Raw genomic sequence first — 17020 nt, 5'->3', positions numbered from 1 at the left:
CTAAATTATTCTTATTATTGTTTATTTGTGGTTTTTCTGCACTTAACTGCCTTCCTCGTCCACTTAATCGGGGGATTATTGCCCCACCTGCCCATCCACCAAAGCCCAACTCATTACCGGGGTTTATTTATGAGCAGCACGGCAGCAGAACGCACCCTGCAGCTCCATCTCCTCCGGTGCAGGCAGCTGGAGGCGACAGACAAAGGCAAATCAGAGCCACCAGCAGCGAGTGTGGCTGCGGGGTGACACGGAGGTGTCCCAGCACCTCCTTCTGTCCTCACGTCAGCACAGGGCACAGGATGATTCTGCTCTTGGCACAGCGCAGGGGAAGCAGCGGGAGCCTGGCTGAGCCTTAAAGTGCTCTCAGAGCTGGGGAAAGGTCAGCGGCACAGCATCATCCTTCCGCTCACACAGAGGGGCACAGGATCCTTGGCACGGCAATGGCAGCTGGGTGACAGCAGGCTGACAATGACAGCATGGCATGGTGAAGGAGAGGGACCCACAGCACCCACAGTCCTTCCCACCATCGCTCCCATCTGCAGGCAGGAGCATCCGGGCAGAATGTGGGGCAGAGCGTGTGAGCCTGCCAATGGAGCACTGTAATAAATAAATCATGGCACCAAAGCAATCAGAGCTTCCCACTCAGCTGCTTGGGACGCAGTGCCCACACAGGGGATTTACAGCTGCACCTCCTCGGCCATCAGGCCCGTGGCCCAAGTGCTGCTCCTGTGTTCGCAGCCGTGTTTTGCAGCCTCAGCACCGAGGGGGATTGATTTATTCATCAGCAGCTCCAGCCTGCACCATCCCCGCATGAAGGCCATGACAAGCGGCGGCGGTGCGACGAGCAGCATGGCACGCAAGGCAGTGGGGCTGGCTGACCCCATGCCACTGTGCCCAGGGGGTGAAGGATGCCATGGGGAGGGAAATGTGAGCAGCAGACCCTCACAGAGCTGCGCTGCATTAAAGCGTGTCCATCCTGTGCCCCTTGCAGGGCAGAGAGGAGGGAACCTACTTTCCAAAGGGAGATCAGCAGTGCCAATGGCTGAACCTATTGCAGAAACAAAGATGAGGGTCCTGGTCCCCATCCCTTGCACTTGCCCTGCTCATCCAACCTCAGATTTTGGAGATCCCACAGTGCTTTGCCTGCTGGGGTGGTGCACCCAATACCCAGCAGACATAGAGGACCCCGTATCCCAGGTGGCACCCATACAACCTCATGGCCAGCAATGGGCTTTGTCCCCATGGTGTGGGACAGCAGCCATGGAAGAAGGACACTGAATCTGGGGGAGCAAAGTGCTGGGCCCTGGTTGGGGGTAGATATTGAGTGGGGAATTGCTGCAGGATGGGGGGAGCAGGAGAGATGGGCGGATAGTAGGGGAAACTGATGGGGATCAAGGATGGGAAGTGGGGGTACTGAGGGGCACGGGGAGTAGCGGTGGGTGGCTGCTGGGGGGGATTGATGTGCACCAGGAGCATGGCCGGGTAATGGGAGGGAAGGAGAGGTGGGCACTGTTGGGGAGGACGATTGCATGCAGGGGGGCAATTGTCGGGGGCGATTGCTGGGTACCGGGAGCAATTACCGGGTACCGGGGGGAATCGCCGGGAGCGGGGGGCTGCCGCCGGGGGCACGGGGCGGGCCGGAGGCGGGCACGGAGCCGGCTCCGCCCGGGAGGCCGTGCGGCGGAGGGGGAGCCAGCACCGGGCCCCCCCGTACCGCAAGGGCTCCCGCCTCCCTTCCGGCGGCGGCTCCTTCTTCCCTACGCCGGGGGCGGACGGGGCGGACCGGAGCCGCACCGCACCGAGCCGCGCTGAACCAGGTGGGTGCGGGGCCGGGAGCGGGGCCGGGACCAGGGGCGGGCCCGCCGTGCCGCAGAGCTCGGGGAGGGGGGGGCCAGGGCCCGGCGGGCGGTTCGGGCACGGGGACCGGCCCGCCGAGCCTCCCGGGGCCGCCGGCTTATGTAACGGGGCGGCGGCCGCGGGGCTGCGGCATGCGGGAAGCAGGATGCGGAGTGCGGGGTGCGAGGTGCGGGATGAGCAGCGCGGGATGCAGATGCAGGATGCGGGCTGAGCGCTGCTCCCGCGGTGTGCCCCCCCCCCCCCCCCCATGCCGCTCCGCAAGGCTGGGTAGGGGCTGCGGATGCGGTGCGTGTGGCAGGGGAAGGGCTGTCACCGCCGGGGTGTCACCCCCCAGGGCTGTACTGCGGAGCTGGGGCTGTGGAGCAGGGCCGTGGGCAAGGAGAGGCCACCTGCTCCCTCCGCTGCTTGTTCTCGAGGATGCTCCTTGCAGCCTCCTGCCGGGGGGAGCTTCTGGTGCCCTGCCGGGCTCATCCCGTGACTCCCCATCACCACCTTCCCCTCCCATCCTGCCCCCTTCGGCTGTGCCAGCCCCTCTTGGGCCATCCTGCTGCATGTTCCCGGGGTGCCATCCTGCTGCACTGATTCTCGGGGGTGCCAGCACCCCGAACTCCATCCCCTCCCCTTGCAGTGTCCCCAGCAGCACACAGGGCTGGTGGCCACCGTGACCCAGGCCTGACAACATGCAGTGGCAGTGCCACCCACATGGTGGGAGCGTGACCGGGCAGCTGCTGCCCCAGGCACCGGCGTGGTGATTCAGAGCAGCAAAGCAGGGCTGGCGCCTTCACTCGGAACAGGGCTGATGGCTCAGGGCTTCTCTGCAAAGCTGGGGAAGATGTGAGAGCTCAGCCGAGATAAACTGGCACAGAAAAATGTCCCTCGGCTGTGGGCTGTTTGCTTCTTCGATTGCCTTGCGTGAGAACATTAGTATTGAAATGACCCCAACCAGACAAAGCGATTAACACCTTGTAGTGCTGGAGGATGGCTGCGGTTCACACTTTGGCTCGTTCCTGGGTTTCATCACTGCCTACTGGCAGGCAGAGCCTGCCAGGCCTGGTGCCACTCATCAGGAGCCCTTTGGGAACCTGAACTGAGTTTCCCATCATGATTTTAGCACATGAGCTGAGTCCCAGCAGAGGCTGGGTACCGCTGTTTGTCTGCAGAGAACCCTCTGCTGGGCACCCGTGTGCCCCACTCGGATCAACAGCAGGTGACACATCCCCACCGAGGGGCCCCAGCTGTCCCCAAGGCTGTCCTGACCAGGCACAGCACTGCACAGCCAGCCGCAGGAGCTCTGTGTGTTCCTGGCCAGACCTTCCCATTTGTTCTTCTGCCAGCATCAACCATGAGTTTAAATGCTCCTGCTCCCTCCCTGGTGTTTACTCGCCGGGTGTATTTATAGAGAGCAATCAGGTTGCTCAGCCAGAGTAAACAGCCACGCTCTCACGTGAGCGCTCCGCTCACCCATCCCAAGAGCTTTCCCTTCCACCTGCCTTGGCCTTGCGGAAGCCCCAACCACACACCTCCCCGGGCTCTTTGGGCTCTGCCTCATGGCCCAGGTTATAATCCCCAGCAGTCACTGTCACCTCGCTGTGCTGCAGGTCCCCTCTCCTGCCACCAGCCCCATCTCTCCCAAATGTTGCCCCCCACCTCCTGTAAAAATAACTATCCAATGCTCAGAATCACCCATCAGCACAGCCTTGCAGCAGTGGTACCCACCCCTGACCTGGCCCATAGACAGGAGATTTTGGGGGCTGAAGGTTTGGTTCAGATGCAGCCCTGTACATCCCTGGGGGATGGGCTCTGCTTTCCCAACTCTGCTTTGAAGCCATTTCCCCAGAGTGCAGAAGCTCTGTGCCTTCCCACCTCAATAAACAGTGCCTGGGCATGAGGCTTTTGCCAGCCCCAAACAGGTCACAGAGTTTTTCCCTTGGCCCCATCCCATGCACCCCTCTCCTCCTCATCCACAAACTTCCCTCTGGCATCCCAGGGGCTGGACAAGGCCGGCTATGACCGTGGGGTGCTGTGAACGGGAGGTGGTCTCATCTCCATCACCACCCCGTATATTGCAGCTATGCCCTGAGCTGGGTAAAAGCAGCCCCTCCAGATCCAAGTGCACCACAGCCCCGAGCCAGGGCTGTCCTGGCACAGTTGCATTGTCCTTCCCTTTACGTCACTTCTGCCTTGGCTGTGGTTGGCATCTGACTGTCTGGACAGGCAGACTCATGGACAGCCAGAGCTGCTGTCTATCTCCATCTGTCCAGGTGAGATACAGCTCCATGATCCTGGCCGGCTCTGCTCATTACAAAGACAGTCAAAAATAAAATAAATAAATAACAGCCACATTGATCTGGCCCCAGAATCAATGTCTTGTGATGACCCGTCCAGCATGGCCCCCAGCCCCCCCCCCCCAGGGCTGCATCTCTCCACATCCCCATGCAGGCAGTGCCCAGCTCTGACCACACTCTGGGGCTTCAGCAAAGAACAGCATCTGATGTGCACCGCAGAACACAGCCAGCGCAGCAGGGACTGATCCTGTCCCAGCACAGCTCCTCTCCCTCACACTGAGCTGCCCCAAATCCCGGCTGGCCCCAGTCTTAGAGCTCTGCATTCCATCCCACCCGGCTCCGATTCTTCCCACATCCCGCAGGAGGCAGCGCTTGTCCCCAGCAAAGGTCACCTTCACGCTGCTGCCGAGCCCTTCGTAGGCTGAGCACTCAGTGCTGTGCTTCCCGGGGATGCAGCTGCCTTTTAGGGGTCTCCATGGGGGTCCCAGCAGAGTGTGAGGGGCTGACTGCCCACAGGCTGCTACATGCCCAGGCTCAGCACTGAATCCCCCAACCCAGCACCACATCCACAAACCCGGCACTCTCTCCCCGAGTCTGTCTCCTCCTCTTCTCCCCTGGGCCATTATTTACCTTCAATTTGCTTAGTGCATCCCCCTCTCCCTCCCCCGGGGTGCAGGAAAGGAGGTGACTCTGTATTAGGACACATTTATGACAACCCCAGGAACCCGCTCCCTGCATCCCACACCCCATGTCACACTCGTGCCACTCATCAGGGTGGCACCATGGGGGCAGATCACTCAGAGATGATGCCCAGGTGTTTGTACAGCCCCATCCTCAGGAGCATCCCCTGAGCCTCCCCAGCACGATGGGGACACTCCAAGGACATTCAGGACAAGGAGAACCCCAGGCAGAAGCTTTTCAAAGTTGGGCTGAAGTTGGGCTCCCAGAGGAGGATCTCTCAGACTGCAGCCTTTGTTCCAGGCTTTGTTTACCCCCCGTTTTAACCCACCATTATGTCCTCCGAAGAAGAAAATCATTGCTTGAAAGCTGAGGAATGCAGAGTTAATGCAAATTTTTAAAACCCTCCAAGAGTTGAGAGCCCTCTCAATAATTAATGAAGGCATCCGAACTGCCAGGTGTCTGTCTGCAGCTCAGCCAGCAGCAGCCATGTCCTCGGTCCAAGAGGGGCACAGACCCCCACGCTGCCACCTCCCGATGGCTGCCACTTCCCTCCTCACCCTGGGGTGGCTCTGTTAGTGCATCACTCCCATCCTCAGAGCTGGGTATCTGGTGCAGTGTGATAACCCCTCCTTTTGCCCTCTGCCCCAGCACCCCGTGCGTTAGGGGATGGTCCCCCATCACTGACCCTTTTGCCATCGGTGTCTCTGCAGGCCCACCCTCCTGCAATGCCCACCCGTCCCCGGCAGCCCCTCGCAGCGCTGCATTAGGTGCTGAAGGCCACGGACACTGCGCACACCAAGGTAGGCTCTGGCTCTGATGGGGCTCAGATGGGGTGGATGTGAGGCACAGAGCTGGCAGTGATGTTGCAGGTGGTGCAGGGACAGGGGGGGGGGTTTGGTTTGCTTTTCCTTTTCTCAATTCTTTTTTTTCCTGCCTCTGAAAGCCCCCAGATGGGCAAGGTATGAGCCAAACCCCACTGGCAGCAGCCAAGAATGGTTTTCTGGCCACAGCCCCAGCAGCTCTTGGAGCGGCGCCGTGCTCATCCGGCGTCACACCGCAGCGGAAACCCCACATGCAGGCGGGCTGGGGGCGGCTTCAGAGGGGGGGAGATGGCAGCATCCCTCCTGGCCCCCCCTCAGCACAGGGTCCCCCATTCCATGTGCTTTCAGCATGGTCTCATCCTGCCCCCACCATGCTGCAGCCACCCAGATGTCCTCCCTGCCACCACTGAGACCCCCAGCATGCGGCCATCTGTTGCCACTGGAGGTCAAGGTGTCCCTGGTTCTATGGAGCACTTCAGCCCCAGAGCTCTCCCATGGTGGGGTGGCCATCTCAGGAGGGAAGGAGCTCACCCTCCTTGGCACATGCCCTGATCCCACCCCAACTCTCAGCCTGAGAGAGGAGCTTGGGGGACACTGAGAATCCGCTCCCTACACAGCCCTGGCCACCTCCACCATCAGCACTGGCTCTGGATGGCTCCTGCCAGGGCCACAGGGACGGTAGGTCAGGATGTGCATGGGATGGCTGCAACCCCAAAGGCAATTGCTGGGACAGGGAGCAATGGGGTGAGGATATGGGCTGCGTGGGGGTTTTTGTCCTCTGCCCACACGGCGCCGGGTGCACTGCGCCCAGCTCCATGCCAGCCCCTGCAGAGCTGTGCAGTGTGCGTGCCTGCCATAAATATTGATGGGGCGGACGCGGTGCAAGTGTGCCTTTATACACAGTGCTCGGGATGTGAATGCTGTACGAACTGGGGGAAGCAGAGCGGGTGCAGCACTGAGGCTGAATGCACAGGGGCTGTATTCAGCACGGGGTGGGAAGGGGTGAAGTAAAATCTGCTGCCAGACTGCAGTGAGCAGCAGCCGCTCCCCCAGCCCGGTAACATGCAGCCCGTACAGGATGAGCAGCGAGGGGCTGCAGTGCTGCTGCTTAACGATGCACAGCACAGAGGCAGCGGCCACACAATGCTCCGAGAGCTGCTGCTGCAGTGCACAGCCAGGAGGGTGCTGGTGTCCCTGACACAGGCAGGGCTGTAGGTGGCAGAGCCGTGGGGCTGTGGTGGCTGTCAGCCCTGGAAAGAACAGCAAGTAGAGCCCAAGCGCAGGCGATGTCCATCCCTCACATCACTCTTGCACAGGCCGCCTTTTAGGGCAGCTCAGGAGGGCAGCGCAGCTGTACTGCGTACACACGGACACTGTGCTGGGAGCAGCTGGAGGCTGCAGCTTTGGTCCCCTCCTCACCCACAGCCAGCACCAGTGCACACACAGCTCCTGCACGCGGCCGCCGGGGGATGTGTGCGTCCCTCATTGCGTGCGATGCCGCGATCGGCTCCGCCAACCATCTGCTGCAGCATCACCCCCACACCCACTCGCAGCTCACGCTGTGCCCCGTGGCATGGAACCGGTGGCACCTGGAGCACCCAGCAGCTGGCAGGGCCAGGCTGGGGGTGTCCCGTGCTCCCCTGGGCAACCTGCATTAGTAATGCCGAGGGGCTGCGATAGCAATGCAGCCAGCTCTGCAATATTGATGCTGATGGGTCCGAGGCAGGGAACAGGAGCACGGCATGGTGGTGACCCTGTGACCCTCTCTATGTGTCACCCCGGGTTGGCAGGGCTGTTCCTGCCCGCTGCATGCCCCAAACCACACTCAGATGCTGCACTATGAAGGTCAGCTCCAACCCGATGCTGCAGCACGCATGGACCGGTCCCCATCCCCAGCCCTGTCTCTGCCAGGTGCCAGCCCTGAGGGGTCGGGACCACTCTGCAGAGCTGCAGCTGCCGCTGCTTTGTGCCTCCTCTCCCCTGTTCCCCTCCGCTGTTTTTGTTTTGTTTAAGAGGCCGGGTTACGAATTTTAAGCAGGCTCCTGAAAAACCCAATTACCTCCAGAAGACAACCTGATAAAAGCCGCCAAGCCGGCACGCTGCGCATCGCATCACGCTGCAGCCCAGGGAAAACCGACGTAACAAAGCCTTTGCAAATGGAGTTAACCACTTCGAATCCCTCGGCGCGACGTGGAGGGGCCAAGCAGTATTTTCTGCAGGGATGGGGGCGGAGGGAGCATAAATAACCCAACGGCACCGAGCTGCTGGGGTGCAGAACCAGAGCTGCAACTGGGAGAGATCCATGGGTGCAATGGGAGCTGCTGGGGGGAGGACGCGCTCAATGAGCCGAAGCGTCTCCAAAGATTGAAAGACTCAAGGACCCATCCCAGGAACAAAAGGAGGCGTTTGTCAGGCGCTGAGAGACGGGCTCGTTAATTCCTCCTGGCTGTCACACTTATCTGTAATGAATTTGTGCTCCGCTGTATTATTTTTAATACAATAGCAGCGGTGCCACCCGCCCACCGCCCGGCTGCCGGGAGCGCTGACGTCAGCGTGCAGAGCGGGGTGCTGCAGGACGGACAGATGGATGGATGGATGGATGGATGGATGGATGGATGGATGGACAGACCAAGGCCTGTCCCAGCGCTCACAGCAGGGTTAGGAGCTGAGGCAGAGGGCATTTATTCCGTGGTGGAGGAAAACAAAGCAGTTGGGCAGTGTGGGAAGAGGTGGAGGGCACAGGGAGCAGGTGGGATGTGTGCTGGTTGTGCTTTCCCTGTGCTAAAGCTGTGCTGTGCGTGGCAGCAGTAGGACAGAAATGAGGGTTCCCCCAGCGCTGTGTGCCTCATAGAGGGGCTATGGCTGTGAGCACCCCCGCAGGGCTGCAGGGCCTCACCTCACTGCCAGGCTCAGAGTCCCATCTGCAATGAGCTCATTCCCTTCCTGATACCCCGGGGCTGGATGGATGGTACATCAGCTCTGTGGGTGAGACATGCACATGTCCTGGCACCTGCAGACCCTGAGCTCTGCCCTAGTCATGGGGATACAGGGGCTACAAGGTCACCGTGTGTCCCCAGCATCTCATGGGAGTCAGTGCCACGAATATGGGGCTGGGAACTCTGTGTGGCTGCAGGGAGTGCTGAGGCTCAAACGATGTATCAGGGACTATGAGAAGTCCCGCGGTGCCCCACATCCCTGCTATTAGTCACGGTGGGGTCATGAAGGCCTGGTAGATACGCAGAGGCTCAGGTGTGCGATGCTGAAGGGGTCACCCCGTTTGGGTGCGGGGTGCAGGGACGGCTGGGGGTGATGCTGTTCGCGGTGATGCGGCTGAGCAGTGCCCGGCTTTGCCCGTGGATTGCGGAGGTGAAGCATTAACACACGTCGGGGGACGGCTCCCCCCATCCCTTCACTTGGGGAGCGGGGGGTCCCGGCGGGGGCAGCGTTCTCCCGGGGTCGTCCCGCTATGGGGATGGGGGGGTCCCGTAGTCTCTTCTTTTCCCACCTTCCGGGGCCGGGAACAGAGCGGAGCTGGGGGTGTCGCCCCGGGCGGGCCCACGCGTGCGGCGAGGGGCGGGAGGGAGGCGGGACGCGGCGGGGCGGGGAGGGGCGGGGCGGGCGGAGCGGCGGCGGCCGAGAGCGGCGGCGGAGCCGGTGAGTGCCGGTGCTGAACGGACAGCGCCGCCGCTGCGGCACCGGGCGGGGCGAGCCGCGTCCACAACGGGAGGAGCGGGAGGGAGGGGGGGGGGTCCTGCCGTCCCCGTGGAGCCGCGTCCCCTGCGGCCGCGCTGCGTCCCCCCCCGTCCCGTGTCCTCCGTGTCCCCGCGCTCCCGCACCGTTCCCGCATGTCGCGTTCCCCCCTTCCTCCGCGTCCTCCGTGTCCGCGCGCCCCAACATCCCGCTCCCTGCGCTCCGTGCTGCCCGTGTCCCGCTCCCCCCCGTTTTCCGTGTTCCCCTCCTGTCTCCGCGTCCTCGGTGTCCCCTACGCATCCTCCCCCGGGCGCAGGGAGGAACAAACTTCCCCGCTCCCCCCCCCCCGGGCTGTAGGGACTGTCCCCATCGCCGGGAGTCCCGGGGAGCTGGGGGAGATCCGTGGGGCTGCGGCACCCACCGGGCACACACACACACTGCAAAGTGCACACGCAGCATCAGCGCAGCCCTCGCCCACGCACAGGGCACGCAGGGCGCACACACACACACACACAGAGCACTCCTACATGCACACGCAGTGCACACGCAGCCTGCAATCCCACCCGCGTGCACACGCAGCGTTCCAGCAGCCTGCAACACCCCCACACGCGCAGCACAGGCTGCAAAGCAGCGCGCACACACACCCCCGTGCTATACACACACCCAGCACGCAGCCCACCGGTGTGCAAACACACGCACCCGGCATGCAAACACAACCTGCAAACCTGTACGCACACACGAGCCCGTGCACACACGGCTTGTGAACCCACAAACTCACACGCACAAATCTTACGAGCAGCCTGCAAACCCCCCGCAGTGTGGCCACACACAGCTCCAACCCTACGCATGCATGTAGCCCCACACATCAACACAGCTCTGTGAATGCACCTCACATTGAGCACACACAGCTGCACAAACATACATGGAGAGCACACGCACACACACATCTGCAACCCCAAAAAGCAATTCTAACCCACCGGCAGCCTCATCTCCACCCACCTGCAGAGCCCAAGCACTGCGACACACACACGCACACAGGGTCATGTTGTGATGCCCAGGCTGGGTCTGCCCCCACCGTGCAGGGATGTGCTGGTGGCACTGTGGGTGTCACTCCAGTGGTACTCAGTGCTTCTATGCCCTTGCCACCCTGCTACAGGCAGCACCAGGCTGCTAAATCCACCTGAAGCCAGGTCCCTGTGTGCCAGGGCAGTGCGGACCCCAGGCTTGGTGTCCCTGACCACTTCCCTCTCTCTGTACCCAGGTGGCCCTGGTCAGAGAGCCTGGACAGCAGTGGATGAGCACTGGGCACTGGCATAGCCACACGCACACACCGGCACCATGGACTTCGTTATGAAGCAAGCGCTGGGCGGTGAGTGGGGAACATCTCCCCTGGGAGTGACACTGTGGGGTGACAACACACCCAGCATGGAGTCGGGGAGGGCAACAGTGGGGGAATGAGCAGCTGCCAGAGCCCTCCAGGGCTCTGTTGGTGGAGCCGGCAGCGCCTGGTGAGGGAATCCCTGCTCTCCCGGTGGTGTGGGATTCCCCAGCAGGTCCCCTGGGTGCCGGTGCTGGAGCTGCCAGCGTCTCCCCCGGCTGACGCTGAAGTAGGGCAGTGCTGGCAGCCCGCAGCACTCCCCGTCCCTGCAGCACCCAGAGCCCAAACGCAGCCGGCTGTGGTGAGGGTGGCACAGGGGATGAGGGGACCCCAGGCTGTACTTGCAGGCTGGCTCCCTGCCCAGCTTGACTTTGTGGGCACTGGCTGAGAGTATCATGCTATGCAGGGGCCACCAAGGACATGGGGAAGATGCTGGGGGGCGAGGAGGAGAAGGACCCCGATGCGCAGAAGAAGGAGGAGGAGAGGCAGGAAGCGCTGCGCCAGCAGGAAGAGGAGCGGAAAGCCAAGCATGCCCGCATGGAGGCCGAGAGGGAGAAAGTCCGGCAGCAGATCCGTGACAAGGTGGGCAAACAGCTCCCTGTGCTGCTGGGGAGATGAGAGTGAGAGGTGACGGGTGTTGGGTGCAACATGGGCACTGCGTGCTGCCCGCCCCACTCAGAGCCTGTGTCCCCACAGTATGGGCTGAAGAAAAAGGAGGAGAAGGAGGCGGAGGAGAAGGCAGCACTGGAGCAGCCATGTGAGGGCAGCCTGACGCGCCCCAAGAAAGCCATCCCGGCAGGCTGCGGGGATGAGGAGGAAGAGGAGGAGGAGAGCATCCTGGACACCGTGCTCAAGTACCTGCCCGGCCCGCTGCAGGATATGTTCAAGAAGTAACAGCACCACCGACCCTGCCATGGGGTTCTGGGGCACGGGCGCCCTCCTCCCTCCCCCCTTCCATCAGTTCCCTTGGCCCCAAGGGGGTCCCTGCACCCCCTCTCCATCTCCTGCCCCTCCCTCGTCCCCCAACCAGACCAAACCATCCCATCCTGTCCAGGCAGGGCCCCCCGACCACGCCGTGCCAAAGGGGAGCGTCCCTGGCCGGACAGGGCGAACCGGGACCAAATGCACTGATGTAACCTGGCAGCGGGCTGGGGGCACCCCAGGCCCCACCAGACCCCGGGGCAGCTCCCCGTGCCCTCAGCCCTGCCCTTCTGCCCACACCCCCCCATACACACACACCCCCACCTGCCAGGGGTCCCGGGCAGGCCTCCTCGTGCCTGCCCTCGTCCCCAGCACTGCCATCCCCGACCCCATCCTGCCCTGGGCCAAGCCCAAAGCACAAAGCCAGGCGCCCTGCCCGCAGCTCCCCCATCCCTGATCCCCGGGCACGGGGGTCCCCCGGGGCTGCCCGGTGTGCCGCAGCATCGGGGGGTTGGAGGGGACCCCCTTCCCGCATCTCTGGCCCCATAGTTAAAGCCATATCAGTTAGACTGCAATACTTCAGCACCGGGAGGAGCAGGCGCCGCGCTCCGCTGACCGTGTATAAAGGCGCGTGCGGGGCAGGGTCCTCCCTGCCTCGTCCCCCTGCCCCGTCCCCGCTGTCCCCACCGCTCGCTCGTCCGTGTCTCGGCCCCGTTGCCCCGTTCTCGCATTAGTGTCTGTGTGCCAGGGTGCGCCCCGTTGCTCCATGCGTCCTCGTGTCCGCTGCTCACGCCTCGAACCCCAAAGCCCCGCAGTCCCCGGGGCTGCCCGCAGCACTGAGCTGACAGCGCCGTGCCCGCGGGTTGCAATAAGCCCAGTACGGGGCTGGGGGCCGCAGAGCCTGTCCCGGGCTGCCCCCCCGGCGCTGGGCACGCAGCTCCTCCAGGTAAAGCTGCCCGGGTACGTCCCAGGAGCTGCTGCTTGCGCCCCAGCAGGGGCACGCCATCGCCCCGGCCCGTCCCTTGCCGTACTGTGCTCCTGTCCTCCTTACCCCCATGCTTCCTCCGCCACAGCCCCCAGCCACTCAGCCCAGCCCTTCCCGGTTGGCAGAGGGCAGCTCGGGGCTTCGCAGTCATGCTGTGACCATCCTGCTCGAACTAGTCTTTGACAAACTAATAAAATAAAGGGATTTGTACATTGCTCCGGCCTCTTCTCAGCCATTACTTCCCTGTCACCTTCCCCATCCCTCCATCTCCCACCAGAGCTGAGACCCAGCCACTCAGCAGGTTACTGGAGGGCACGGGATTCATCCTCAGCCTGCATGGCATCCAGAAACCCACAGGTGGAGGGAAAGGCTTTCCATAGTCCCCCAGTGCTGCCCTCAGCCCAGCTGCCTCCACTTTCCCAGTGCCCTCTATGGGGACAAAAGGGTTCTGCAGCCCATCCTGCAGACCCATGGCTACGGTAGGAGGGCCCCTTCCCCATGACTAACTGGAGTCACCCACAGGGTACAAGGGCTCTTTTTCTATGCACAACCTTTTGGGGCTGAGGCTGGAGGCACCTCAATCCCAGTTTCCCCAAGAGCAGGAGCAGAAGCCAAGGCAAGCAGGGCCCCTGGCACACTGCAATCCTGATGCAGCACAGCTTGGGAGGGCTCTGCCTGCAGCCAGCCTCAGCTTCGACTGATTTGCCATCATTTAACAGCAAAAAGCTCAGCTGTTACCCAGGCGGCATCAGCAGTGCAGTCACCTGGAAAAGCCTCTGTCAGAAGGAAATATTAGGCTAGGAAATGATAGAGATCGTGCAGGCAAGGTCTCCATCACAGGCAGGCTGCGCCAGTGACTGCCTGCAACGTGACCCAGCGCACGGCGGGGAAGGGACCCGCTCTGCTCCGCTGGGGGAGAGGGGATGGGGGGCACAGGGACAGCTCAGCCTTAGGCCGGCAGCCGTGGGTCAGGCAGGTGCCTTCTGCTGCCACCACAATACTGCTCCATTGGTGTGGGTGCTGTTAGCTGGAGCAGAGGGCAGGGCTGGGTTACGGGATGGGGACAGTTGTGTGTGGCTGTTCCCATCCTATGTGCAGCATCCCTCATCATCTTGTCCCCAGTGTGGGGGCACAGCGCCCTCTGGTGGGGTGACACGAGATGGGGACGAGTCCTTAACACAGACCCCTGCCAGTGGGGCCCACCCGCGGCCACACCGTGGGGGTAATGGGAGCAGTCACTTAGCACCACGTTCCTTTCCCCACTCATCTCCTCCTGTGTCCACAGCAGCTGCAGGCACTTCGTTATGGAAGAGGATTTATCAAAATTATAAAAACAACCACAAATACAAAAAACACAAATCCCACAGCTGGGGGGGGAACGACCCCAGCTCACATCCCACACCCTCCCATGCAGCCCCTGTGATGCTCTGCATAGGGAAGGGGGCAGGCTGTGCTCCATGGCTGCCCTCACCACCGGGCTATGGGGGAGGACAGAAGGGACAATCATTGCTCATTGCTGCTGGGGCTTCCACACTGCTGCCCTGGAGCAGCGCTCCCACCTCGGGAGGTCCCTTCCAGCAGTCACATTCCATGATTTTCTTTGGCTGTTTGCCTTTGGAACAGATCTTCCATGCCCAGGGATGAGGCAGCCCTGAGATGGCACCCCCCATCCTCACCAGCACACAAGCTGCTTTTTACAAATGCTTCTGAGAGCAGCACACGTGGAGCTGAGACAAAGGGGACGGCACTGACAAGCAGGTAAGGAGAGGACCCACATCCTTACCCCATCCTATGCTAACTAAGCACTCTTCCATCCCCGAGCGTGGGGAAGTGTTGTGGCCCCTGGTTCCCTGCCCTGCTGCAGTTCCATTAGGAGTCATTGGGGAGCCCGAAGAGCTTAACAGTGCCTGCTTCTCGGCTGCTGTCGTATTTGCCATCTTTGTCGTCACAGGCGAAGGCCAGCAGAGGCCTCTTCGGGTGCCAGGCCACAGTGAAGGTAGGGGACTCACACTGCACCTCCCAGAGCTTCTCTCCTGCACAGAAAAGGGCCCACATCAGCCTGGAGCCTCCTGCTCTCCACTGCAGGCTGACCCGCAGCACACAACGCAGCTAAACACCTGCCTCTTCCCTCCCACGCAGGGCAGAGGAGGAACAAACGCTGCTTCAGCGCCTTTTAATCGCCTGGTGACAAGGCATGGACATGACACGCATATCGACAGCGGTCTGATGAGGCAGAGGCTCCCCCTCTCGGTGCTCTACTGCACACAGCCAAGCCGTTTCTTCCCGTGCCCTCCCAGCCACACCAGCACACCTCCATCAGCTTCCCTTGTTTCTGTTTCCCAAAAGCAAACCATTACCTGTCTCCACCTCTGCAATGTCAATGAAGTGATCCTCCGACGCCGATGCCAGCATCTTCCCATCATGGCTAAAGCTCAGTGTTCGCACAGGCCAGTCAAGCCTGCAGCATTAGAGCAAAGCTGACAGTGAGTGAACCCCCATGGAGTCACCAGAGAGGGGAGCAAATAGCTCCGACACAGCACTACCTACCTGGAGAAGCACCTCACACACACCAGCTCATCCACATCCCAGAGGCTGACCAGAGCATCAGCACTGCCTGTGGCAAAGTACTTCCCCATGGGATCGAACTTGATGCAGATGCAGTTGGAAGGATGGGCATTGATGGACTGAATGGGTTTCAGTTCTGGGTAGCTGCAGAGATGAAGGGAGAGGGCAGGAAACAGTGAGAGAAGCACAGGGCTGCTGTGCAAGCAGGGCAGGTGTGAGACATGCAGGGACCAGGTGTGAAACAAAACACTGCAGGGTGAGTTTGCTGCCATCACAGTGACTGGGAATCACTGGGATGTGGGACTCTGGTTCCACCAAAGCAGCAGAGTGGTGCAAACTGCCTCCACAAGCAGCGATGCACGAGGGCAGCCAACCCTGGTACCCTGCCCAGCAGCTGCCACAGGCACCCACCTGAGGATGTTGATGCAGCCATTCCCATTAGTGAGGAAGAACATGTTGTTATCGTTGTTCCAGGAGATCTCGTTCACCTCAAACTTGAACTGTTCCTCTGCTTTGGAGCGATGCGTCTTGGCGTCGATGAAGGTGACAACATCATCCTTGTTCCCCACCGCAATGGTCTGCCCGTCAGGGCTCCAACAGATGTTGATGTTCTCCCCTAGAGGGACAGAAAAGCAGCAGGTCCCATTTCCACCCAGCAGTTTGCAAGAGTCACAGTGGCAGGAGGCTTTTGTTTCTGATTTGAGGCCACAGTCTGCTCTGCTAACTCTGAATCACTCCCAGATGGGAAGAACTGCCAGGTCTGCAATTTAACACTGAAACTCTGCACTGAAAATTAAACTGAGAGCTGTAGCTTTGAGCCAATATGACTGCATTGCCATCCCTTCCCTTTAGACACAGTAACCACAAAGCAAGATCAAATCAAAAGACCCTCTTAACCCAGTGATCCCCGATATGCAGAACATCCAACAGTACACGCGTGTGAACAAGGACCAAGCAGTGCTGCAGATATGCCACCTTACAACTCCATTCTCAACCCTGACAGTTGGAAGACTCACATTTCTTAGGCCAGAGGCGGTAGCTGGGCTAATCAACCCATTAATAAGAATGGCTGCTTTATGAATCCATGTAAACTCAGACTTCTGCCACATCTCTCTGCACACACACGTTCCCCAGCCACCAGCCTCTTGCCCATAGATTCCAGACAAGCTCCCGTGACCCTTTAACAGAGTGTGATAGGAAACCAAAAGCAGCAAAGACCTCTCAATGTCAGGGGCCCCACCTTTGGTGTTGACGGTGGCAATGCACTTAGTGGTGCGGACGTCCCAGATGCGGATGGTTTTGTCCCCGGACGCGGTGACGAAGAGGTCGGGGTTGCTGGGATGCCAGCAGAGCTGATCCACGCTGTCACCGTGACCTCGGTAGTTGTTCTCTTTTACCTGGAAAAGGAGGAGAGCCGTAGTCCCATCATCCCTGGAGGTGCCAAAGGCCACGCGTAGGGCCCAGGGCAGCTCGATTGAGGGGGCGTGAGCCACCCATAGCAGGGCTGGGGGGGCTCTTAAGGGTCTTTCCAACACAGCCATGTGTTGGAAGCATTGCAGGGTGGCCGCCCTGCCCAGCACCCCGCTCCCGTTCCGTCTCTCAGTCCCACCCGCTCCCGGCCCGCTCCCCCCGCTCACCAGCCGGTCCTTCTCCAGCAGGAACACGCTGGCTGTCTTATCGAACGATCCCGACGCGAGTCTGCGGCCGCAGCAGCTCCACGCCACGGAGTGAACCTTGGCTCCGTGAGCCGGGAACTCGCGGCTGCGCGTGTTGGCTCGGAACAGCTCCTGCATGGCCTGCACGTACGGAGACAGCGCCATCCCGCCCCAACGCGCCG

General features: G+C 61.3%; 2 protein-coding genes across 3 annotated transcripts; one reads left to right on the top strand and one right to left on the bottom strand.

The window, feature by feature from the left end:
• The first annotated feature begins 1677 nt into the window (after window positions 1-1677).
• CPLX2 (complexin 2) lies at window positions 1678-12833 on the top strand. 2 transcript variants are annotated; one of them, XM_015876407.3, is made up of 5 exons: window positions 1678-1817; window positions 5534-5623; window positions 10596-10703; window positions 11119-11294; window positions 11409-12833. In XM_015876407.3, exons 3-5 carry the CDS (start codon window positions 10673-10675, stop codon window positions 11604-11606), a joined length of 405 nt encoding a protein of 134 aa, XP_015731893.1. In that variant the 5' UTR covers window positions 1678-1817; window positions 5534-5623; window positions 10596-10672; the 3' UTR covers window positions 11607-12833. The 2 variants fall into 2 exon arrangements, with proteins under 2 accessions (XP_015731893.1, XP_015731894.1); XM_015876408.3 differs by lacking the exons at window positions 1678-1817; window positions 5534-5623 and adding an exon at window positions 9177-9298.
• A 1087-nt stretch (window positions 12834-13920) lies between these two features.
• Window positions 13921-17011, bottom strand: THOC3 (THO complex subunit 3). Its single transcript, XM_015876117.3, has 6 exons — window positions 16821-17011; window positions 16424-16580; window positions 15595-15799; window positions 15166-15327; window positions 14976-15076; window positions 13921-14651 (listed from the first exon to the last, which is right to left on the bottom strand). The coding sequence occupies exons 1-6, from the start codon at window positions 17001-17003 to the stop codon at window positions 14488-14490; spliced, it is 972 nt and encodes a 323-aa protein (XP_015731603.1). The 5' UTR covers window positions 17004-17011; the 3' UTR covers window positions 13921-14487.
• Between the last annotated feature and the right edge of the window lie 9 nt (window positions 17012-17020).

The sequence above is a fragment of the Coturnix japonica genome, chromosome 18, assembly GCF_054131305.1.
Source record: "Coturnix japonica strain WE chromosome 18, WE-NBRP24, whole genome shotgun sequence".
NCBI lineage: Eukaryota > Metazoa > Chordata > Aves > Galliformes > Phasianidae > Coturnix > Coturnix japonica.
This window is presented reverse-complemented; position numbering and strand designations above follow the sequence as displayed.